Source organism: Sinocyclocheilus rhinocerous, unplaced genomic scaffold (genome assembly GCF_001515625.1).
Source record: "Sinocyclocheilus rhinocerous isolate Xijiao unplaced genomic scaffold, SAMN03320098_v1.1 scaffold623, whole genome shotgun sequence".
In the NCBI taxonomy this organism is placed as follows: Eukaryota; Metazoa; Chordata; class Actinopteri; order Cypriniformes; family Cyprinidae; genus Sinocyclocheilus; species Sinocyclocheilus rhinocerous.
In genome coordinates this window covers 278,469-288,724 of record NW_015644631.1, presented here as the reverse complement: position 1 = coordinate 288,724, position 10,256 = coordinate 278,469, and the positions used below count along the sequence as shown (strand labels likewise).

At 36.2% G+C, this 10,256-nt stretch overlaps 1 protein-coding gene across 1 annotated transcript in view; it reads right to left on the bottom strand.

Moving 5' to 3' along the window:
* mctp1b (multiple C2 domains, transmembrane 1b) overlaps window positions 1-10,256 on the bottom strand; it is a 37,318-nt gene that overhangs the window by 20,504 nt on the left and 6,558 nt on the right. The window contains exons 2-8 of the mRNA XM_016576364.1: window positions 7,783-7,897; window positions 7,476-7,618; window positions 6,329-6,408; window positions 5,840-5,963; window positions 3,370-3,543; window positions 2,342-2,472; window positions 2,041-2,227 (exon numbers count right to left, since the gene is read on the bottom strand). Coding sequence (XP_016431850.1) covers window positions 2,041-2,227; window positions 2,342-2,472; window positions 3,370-3,543; window positions 5,840-5,963; window positions 6,329-6,408; window positions 7,476-7,618; window positions 7,783-7,897 — 954 coding nt within the window. The remainder of the gene's footprint in view (window positions 1-2,040; window positions 2,228-2,341; window positions 2,473-3,369; window positions 3,544-5,839; window positions 5,964-6,328; window positions 6,409-7,475; window positions 7,619-7,782; window positions 7,898-10,256) is intronic.

Below are 10,256 nucleotides of genomic sequence, written 5' to 3'. Positions count from 1 at the left end.
AAAACTTAATTTTTGATTAGTAATATGCATTGCTAAGAACTTCATTTGGACAACTTTAAAGGCGATTTTCTCAATATTTAGATTTTTGTGCACCCTCATATTCCAGATTTTCAAATAGCTGTATCTCGACCAAATATTGTTATTGTGGAAAGCTTATTTATTCAGCTTTCAGATGATGTATAAATCTAAATTTCGAAAAATTGACCCTTATGACTGGTTTTGTGGTCCAGGGTCACAATTTTCATTTTTGCTTAGACTCTCCCTTTAAATATTCAGTAAACATGCAGCATTTGTCAAATGTGAATCAGTCCAGCCAGTGAAAACTATCCCAAGTGCTTTGAATTCACAAAACTAATTGAAGTTGTTTTGTTTCCCAGCAGGATGAGTTGGTGCTCCCGGTTAGATCTAAGAAGTCTTCCTTTAGTGGCCTTTGGTGCGTCGTGCCTGGCTTGGTGATCTTCCTGTCAGGCTTGATCCTGGCATCTGTATGCCTGTACCGCTACTACTTCAGCCCCCAGGTGAGACGCTAGACGTCAATGGATCTGTTAATCATCTTTTATTCACAAACAAGCTTATTAAAGCTCATTGCCATAGCGATCACCATAGCAACACCTTGCTGGATCTTTTACTCACTAAACAAGTTCAAGTGCCCTCTTTTGAAGCCCTCTGCTTTCTTTCCCCAGATCCCAGAGGACAGTTTGTTCCACTGTCGGGTGATGTACGAGGACCCCCTGTTCGCCCCATTACTCGGAAGGCAGGAGCTAGAGGAGAACGTCGGTATCTACCTGGATGACAACTATGAGCAGATCAGCGTGCCTGTGCCAGACTTTGGAAGCAGTGACCCAGCTGACATCATTCACGACTTTCACAGGGTGAGGATCTTTCCTAGAAGCACTTGAAGTGAAGTTCTGAACATTTAGCTCTTGTACAGTTTCTTCTAGTTCTCTGGCTGCACAAAAGCTGGTGTTAGTCATCACGGCTCCCCCAGATGGACTGTGAACCATTTCTAAGGAAACCTTTTGTCTGCTGAAATCATTGTTTAATATTCAGCGCAATGTGCCAGGCACAGGAGTACATGTTTCTGTGAAAGCCACATTTCCAAGTTCTCCAGACGCTGTAAATCCATGAGAATTTTGTTCTTCCAGCTCCATTTAATTGACCAAAAGTGCATTAGAAACAGTAATATTGTGAAATATTATTCCAGTTTAAAATACCTGTTTTTGAAATGAATATATTTTAAAATGTAATTTATTCCTGTGATGCAAAGCTGAATTTTCAGCATCATTACGCCAGTCTTCAGTGTCACATGATCCTTCAGAAATCATTCTAATATGCTGATTTGCTGCTCAAGAAACATTTATTATTATTAACAATGTTGAAAACAGCTGTGCTGCTTGATATTTTTATGGAAACCGATAAATTTTTTTTCAGGATTATTTGATAATAGACATCATTTGTAACATTATAAAAGTCTTTACTGTCACTTTTGATCAATTTAATGTGTTCCTGCTGAATAAAAACATAAAATTTTTTTTTTTAAATATCTTACTGACCCAAAGCTTTTCAATGGTAGTGTACATTTTTACATGTTATGAATAAAGTAAGTGGTGCTTGACCATAAATAAGTAAATCCGATCACTTATATTCACAAATATTATCACTGCACTTTGCGAACAGCTAATAAAGTCTTAATATCATGATTTAGATGTAAAATATTATTGTTCTGAGCATCACACAGATTGCGTTGTCATGATTTCTGTTACTTTTCTCGGCGCTGGACAGGATGGGCCAATCACAGATGTGAATATTGAAGTTTTAAGTTTTATTTAATAATTTTAAAGACATTGATGGGGCAAATGTTTATTTATATGGGTCAAATAATATAAAACCCACACTGAGATTTGAATGCAGCTCAATGGAGGATTCAGTTGTCAAGCGCCCTTTAGACATGTTAGCGGTTAATAGCAACACTTGCTGTACAGTGTCAAAAGACCCCTTTTGTGCAGAAATGTACTGTTTGGGTGTGAGGACGTCACTCACATATCTCTTAATGATCTGCTGGCGTTCGTCTGGGTCGTCCAGTAGGTTGACAGACAGGTCAGAGATGGAGACCACGACTGTGGCAGTCAGAGTCACCAGCAGTACTAATGTCCCTTTATCCTCCTCCAGCTCAAGTTCCAGCTTATGCGTCTTCTCTCTGCTCAACTTTGACAGGTCCAGCTGACAACTAAAATATGTTAAACACATGTACTTCTTGTAAATCAAGCATCTAGCAATAGCATATTGATGGGTTTGATTTACTGATAATGTGAATAAATGATATGTGGAAAATTGTACGCACTGGCCAATAAAGTCATCTCTCCTTCCAATGTCTTTATCCCAAACGGTGATCTCCAGAATGCCTCCCTCCTCGTCATACAGATGCAAGTCGAACTGCTCCCTCCACTGAGGGTTAAGGGTCTTGGGAATTGTCTGATTTTACAGAAGTAACAGAGAAATAGTATTCTTAGAAATAGTTTCAGCAGACAGTATTCTTATTCTGTCTGCTGAAACGTATACTGAACGAATAGCATCTTATGACATTATGATGAGCAGACGTTGAGATAAATGAATGAATGAAAAATTAATTATTAAATAAAAATATTATTTATATATTTTTAATTGTATTTATTAAATAAATATATATATATATATAAAACAGATAATTATTTAAATTGTTTAATTTTCATTTATTGTTTATGACAAAAATGTTTAATCAAAATATAAAATATAGTTTACTTTTTATTTATGATGATAAAATGTTGATATATATATATATATATATCAAAATTTTTGTCATTATATATCACAATAAATGTAAAAATAAATATCTATCATAATAAATACAAAAAATTAATTTAGCTGTAAATAATGCAGGCTAGGGTTATTGGTTAATATTATTTTTCCTTTCCTTGGTTACATCAGCAATGAAAATTTGGTAACACTTTACTTTAAGCCTTTATGTATAATTCATTATAAACAGTTTTAATGCATTAATTATGCCTTGTAATGCATTGTACAATCTCATGAATAATTGTGACCACAGTTAATACATTGTAACACTTATCAATTCATTGTTATACTTTGCATTTTAAATTCAGTTATATGTAACTGTTAATAATTAATGCATTACACCCTTTAATAACCCTTTATAATGCATTATACATAAAGGCTTTAAGTAAAATGTTACCGAAAACTTCTGTCATAGGAGGGGGAAAATTTTTTTTTCTTTGGAATAATGGCTGAAACGTGGACAGTAAGACCAGAGACATTTAAAAAGAGATCACACAGTGTCATGTTGCCATGTTGAAATGGCACAGTCACTCATACCTTACTCTTGTACTTTTGAGGGCCTAGTTTGAACTTGACGTAAGGGTCACTCAGGCCGTTCTGGTCCATGGGGATGAGGTTGCGACCCTCAATGAGTCTGATGCTCACGATGCCCCTCCACAGCTGAGACTTTCTGTGCATGTCCGACAGCCGAAGATTCTGCTGCTGCTGCTGCTGCGCTCCGCACACACGTCACAGGACATTAAAGGGTTACTTCAGTCCAAAAGGACAATTCTGTCATCATACAGTCACCCTCATGAACATGATTTTTTTGGACACAAAAGGAGATGTATAGAGCCTACAACAAAAGTGGTTGATGAATCTGGCTGTAAAGCTCCAAAAAAGGACAGTCTACGCTATCATTTTAAAGTTTGGGGTCTGTACGCTTGAGGTCTTGTTTCTTGAGCAGCATATCAGCATATTAGAATGATTACTGAATGGTCATGTGACACTCAAGACTGGAGTATTGATGCTGAAAATTCAGCTTTGCATCACAGGAATAAATTACATTTTAAAATATATTCAGAAGAACACAGTTATTTTAAATTGTTAAATATTTCACTGTTTTTACAGTATTTTTGATCAAATAAATGCAGCCTTGGTGAGCATAAGAGGCCAATCTTACTGACCCCAAACTTTTGAACAGTAGTGTAAAGTATATGATGACAGATCATTTTTGAGTGAACTATCCCTTAGTTTAAGACAATGAAATGAATCCTCAGCGGGAAAAGGACTGAAAGAGTGTGGAGTGGTTTCACATACACCATGAATGACTGGGTCACCAAAGCATAAAATGCAGATGTCTACAAAAAGGCAAGGCCTGTCACCCCAAGAGATGCATGACTGCCACAACTAATGGACCGGTTCCTATAAAACTCTTCATCCTCTGACCAGACTGCTGCAATTCTGACCCGTATCTGACATTTAGGACATTTTGCACACAAATCAGTTTTTCTTTGAACATGTTGCAAAAGTCATTCTGCAAAATGGCCATTGCTAACAAACTCAATACAGCGTGTGGGACAGTTTACACAGCAGCTAGTCAGAGAATCTTGGGGCAAGCGCTCCTGCTTTTTTACCTTACTGCATCCCTTCCAGCTTCTCCTCAGTAGCATGGTCTACAAAAACAACAGAGCAGGTCATATGTGTTACTGTGTAATCAGGGGACCGGGATGGAGGTGGGCGAGCTTTGATTAATGCCACAGCTACTTTTGTACTAGATCAAGAGATGCATCTTCTGTTCTTACGCTCTGTCCTGATGATCAAAGCCGCCCATCAGACTGCCTTTTCATCTGTTGGTGGAACACCATGTGAATTTCGATGTGTTCTCCGCCCGCCTGCACACTGCAGCAGGTTTCTAATGTCTAATTCAAAGTCATTTCATGCATTCCAGTGTCTCTCAAGAGTCATGGGCTTTTTGGACAAGCTGAACATAATACTTCTACTAGTTCTGCAGACTTTGCACAGCATTTTTTCTGTAAGTCAAATGTGCATGTTGTGCAGGGCACAGTATCCCACAATGCAAGATGCTTGACTTGACCATCCATGGTTCTTTTTTATAAAAAATAAATTTAAAAAAGCAAAATAAAATTTTTTTACTGGCTAACTGGACATCACAAACCGAATTAAATGCAACATAGTAGCTCATGTGACCACAATGTAGTATACTACTATTTGTAATGTACGTTATGCATAATGCATACTGTTTTTAAAAAAATAGTAGGCTAGGCAGTATATACACTACACTACATACACTGCATTTATTTGCTGAAATACAGTAAGAACAGTAATGTTGTGAAATATTATTAAAATTTTCAATAACTGTTTTCTATTTGAATGTAATTCATTCTTGTGATCAAAGCTGAATTTTCAGCATCATTACTCCAGTCTTCAGTGTCACATGATCCTTCAGAAAGCATTCTAATATGCTGATTTGCTCCTCATGAAACATTTATTATTATTATTAATTTTGAAAACGGTTGTGCTGCTTAATTTTTTTGTGGAAACCGTGATACTTTTTTCAGGATTCTTTGATGAACAGAAAGTTCAAAAGGACAGCATTTATTTGAAATAGAAATAGTTTAGAACATTATAAATGTCTTTACTGTCACTTTTGAAAAACGTTGTTCGTCCTTGCTGAATAAAAGTATTAATTTCTTAAAAAAAAACATCATAACCCCAAACCTTTGAAAGGTAGTGTACAGTAAACAGACTGAGCACATTATCAACTTCTGTTGCAGGATTCACATACTTTTCAAAAACAAGATTACTAGATGTAGTTGCTAAACACTTCCTGAGAACTAAAAACAGTTTATATAGTCTTGTGAGAAAGGTGTGAAACAAATTTGAGGTCTGTAAACACGTCAGAATGGAATCTTTTTTGGATGCATGTTGAGAGTTTGCTGGCAGATTGAATCTTTTCCAACTTTTACAAGTATAAGACAACATTAATCTGCCAAGTGAGTCTTACCGCCTGTCGCAGGGCCTCTCTGTCCTCTGTACTTCTTGGGAACAGAGTGACCGCCAGCTCCAGAGAGCCCAGGTCCTGATCGGGGCAGTGAGGATCTTGAAGGTCCAACCGAACATCAAGAGGTCTACAAGAAAAGCACGAGCTGTTATGACCACCAGTATAAGTAGCATCATAGTTTATCACCTAAAGAAAATAATAGTACTTTTGATAAATATGTTTAAAATGATAACGTCCACTTGTCAATATAATACTTTTACAATGGCATTGGTAGCCAAAAACTTATGCATTTGTGTAAAGCTGCATCCACGGCATTAGATGTCAGTATAAACTCTTAGATCACAACAAAACATTAGCAAAACTGACCTTGTCAACGTTCATTTCATGAAACTCCTAATACATCTGAACACCATTTTATGCTGATTAAAAATGTATTAATTTGACACTAACTGTTGAATTCTTATATCTTTGCAGTAATGATGAAGACAATACCTCTGGAGCTCCAGAGAATCAAGGTACAGGTAAGCTGAGCCCATAAAATCATCTTGAAGGCCAAAATCATAGTCAAACACCTAAAATAGATTGCAAAAGGGTCAATTCTTTAGGAAGAAATATCAGAGACAGTGTTGGGGAAAGTTACTTTTAAAAGTAATGCATTACAATATTGCGTTACTCCATAAAAAAAGTAACTAATTACGGTACTTAGTTACTTTTTATGGAAAGTAATGCGTTACGTTACTTTTGCGTTATTTTTTAAATCTGGACAGGGCTTGCTTGTTTGTTTTTAAAATAAAAAAAGTTATATTTTTGGCAAATATAAAAGCCTTTTCACACCAAAAGTGAAATGAATAAGCCTCGGGCTGAAGGGAAAGTAAAATTACGTCCGTACAGTAGAATGCAGAAGAAGAAATTTCAACACACTTCAGCAATAAAAAAAGACACACAAATGTTTGTCTAGAGTAATTTTTGCTGATTATTATGGCTGAACTGGATCATCGAAGGTCAGAAGCAAAGACGTTGGTTTATAGAATGGGATTAAATACATAAAGGATATTTGTGTTGCGATATTCTCTTGTAAATTAAAAAGTAATGCGTTACTTTACTAGTTACTTGAAAAAAGTAATCTGATGACTGATTGATAACTGTTGTCAATTCAAAAAAAAAAAAAAGAAGCTCATAAGAGTCATTTGTACTGGAATCAGTCTACATTGTTCACATTGTTCACATTGTTTACTAAATAATCAGCTCATAAAAGTCATTCATTCAGAAATCGGAATACATCTGTCCCGCATTATGTTTTTCATTCTCTAAAAAGAACCGGCTCATTAGAGTAATTCATTTGGGATTCGGACTACACTGGACAAGCAATATGATTTGATTCACTAAAATGAATTGGCTCATAAGAGCCATTCATTCAAAAAAACGGACTACACCAGTTGAGCAGTATGTTTTTGATTCACCAAAACGAATCGCCTCACAAGAAACAATACTTTGGGTTTTGGAATACACTGGTCGAGCTGTATGATTCTGATTCACTAAAACAAACCGGCTCATAAGAGTCATTCATTCAAGATTCATATTATATACTATACTGGTAACAAGCATCCAAAAACTATGTGAGTAAAAGCAGTATTTTTACCTTAAAATACAGAGGCTCTTGTAAATTGTCCACTATCAGACAAACACGTTCATCCCAAACTGGGTTCAGGTTCTTGTGGATGATTTTACTGCGGAAAACTTCTTTGCCAGCTATTTTGAACTTCACATACGGGTCACTTGTTCCTGAAACATAAGAGCATTTTGATCTCAACATAACTGATTACATGTTTCAACAAATCATAGAAGGAACATTAGTTTTAAATAGCATATAAATACATCTTATTAAAAGTTAAACACGTTTTCCTGACAGTGGTATTAGTGGAGACAACATGAGCAGCAGGTCTTACCGCCTCTGTCTCGAATGGCAAGGTTGTTTCCTTTTTTCAGCACGATGTCTAACTGGTACATTGCTGAAGTGGGCAGTGAATGCTGTGTGCCACCGTTACCAGCTGCGTTAATGCCCTGAAGAAAAGACATTGTCCCAAAAACGTTAATGTGACTGATTGACAGAACCTCCTCAAACATTCAGTGCATCCAAAGCCATTAATGCCAAACATAGGGTTTTACAACTCAAAAGTGCTCATATGAGAAAACAAACTTACACTGAACTTACACCTGGGGAGAAAATTTATGATTCAAATTATGACAGGATGTTGCAAGATGCTTAAACCTGATAAACCGGTGCTCTAAAACCAGCATTGAGAACATAACTGAACTCATACAGACCGAGTAAAATGCTTTTTATTGTGTTCTAACAGTTTCATTAGAATGACCATTTGCACTTGCTTTTATTTAACTGGACTCATTACAACATATTTACAAGTTTCAGTTATATTTTTGGCTGCTATATAGAAATAGTATAGCAGTTTTGTGTAATGGCATGTTGCAACATGACAAGTGTCCTGCAACAAGTCATTTATCTGTCCACACTAAAAGCAAAAATGCTGCACAATGTGAAGCAAGAACAATGTGATTCCACTTTGTTTTCATACTTTCACAAAGTCAGCACTCATTTTGTACCAATTTCTTCCTTGTACCCTTTTGTGGAGGTGTTCATTAGTGAAATAAGCTTCCACTTTGTTGCATGCCACTTCATTTCTTTGTCTAATCATTTGTGGTTGGTCACTTTAAATGTTAGTCAGACGATCTCATCCAGCCAGTTCTTGAACAGAATAAGCTGCAAATAAACTAAAAAGTGAGAGTCACAGGAGGCTAAACTAGCTATCTGTTGTCAATGGCTAATTTTAACATAGGAAGTGAAACACTGTGTGTGTGTGTGTGTGTGTGTGTGTGTGTGTGTGATGTCAACTTCACACATCTGACAGTGCTTAAAAACGGTGCATTTTTCGGTGCATGGTGTAGCCTAGTGGTTAATGGTTTGTTCTGAAAAGTTGCGGATTCATAAACTACCATCATTGCGCCCATTCAAGCCCCCAAACTGAACACCTGCTGCAAGTCATTTAAAGAAGGTATATCATGTAAAACGTTTTTTTTTTTCTATATCTAAGGGTACTACAGTGTAAAAATGATTTTTAGAAGTTGTAAATAAAACAGAAAGATTATTGAAAAATACAATTGCAGTCTTCCTATTTCAAAATGTTTTACTTGTCATTGATTTGCAATTATATGTGCAAAGAGTGAAAATGCTAATGTGTTGCTAGGGTGTCCTGTGTGTGTTCTATGTGGTTGCTAAGGCATTACATGTGTGTGTTCTACTAAGGTGTTACTAGGGTGTGTTCTACAGTATGTGGTTGCTAAGGTGTCACTAGGGTAGTTGTTTGCTGGCCCAGGTTAAATGATATTTGGTGATATTCTGGTCTAGATATGGGCTCAGATCCATTCTTCAATAAGTCATCAAGGAAAAACAGCCGGTCTGATCACAGGTCTGAAAGTATTAGAAAACCTCTCTTCAACAAGCTGCTTGATTTGATTCATATCTGTAGCACAAATGGTGCAGAACGAGTTCCGTGACAAAGTTGAATATTTGGGGGCTTCGGAAAACAGCACCACTAATTAAGTCACTTAAACACACTATTTAAAGACAATATTTGATGAGTACTACAGACATTCTACTTCCTCTTTTCACCCTTGAGTGAGAGATGAGGTCAGAAACACACTTCTGTCACACACTAAATGTGTTTACAGTGTCAACTGAAAGCAGGCGATTTGCATTGTGGACCTATTTAACATCTGTTTAATGACAGGATTGGCAAGAAGATAGAATATTGTTATTAGAACAGGGATTCCTCTAACAACATCCTGGTGCCATGTTTGAGATAAAGATGTTCTGGGGTGACATCATATAATTAAAAAAGACACCTGACGAAAAACTTGACAAATTTCTGGAATTTTAATCCAAGCGAACAAAACTACATAAATGTTATAGTAGATAAATGAAATGTGCACTGTTTTTATTTTATTTAAATGTTTTACATGATTCCCAATTATTTCTATTCACGATTTCTAATATTTGTACAGGCTTTACAGTTTTATTTCAATGTAGTAATTAGCAATTCATTTAATTTTATATTTGAACAGATTTGTTACGTGACAGCATTAATTAAAGTTTCTTAAGGGTCAAGATCATGTTATCTGCATCTCCTGCGCTCCATCAAGCCACTCCCATAATATCTGTCATCACTCAAATTAATGCACGACTCTACATTATCTATATAGCATGTGTGTAAGACTTGAATACAATTATGAAGTAATAATTTTATGAAGAATAAATCTTTCAGTGAGTAAAACGTCTCGGTTACGTATGGTAACCCTCGTTCCCTGAAGGAGGGAACGGAGACGTCACGTCGGATGACCGACGAAT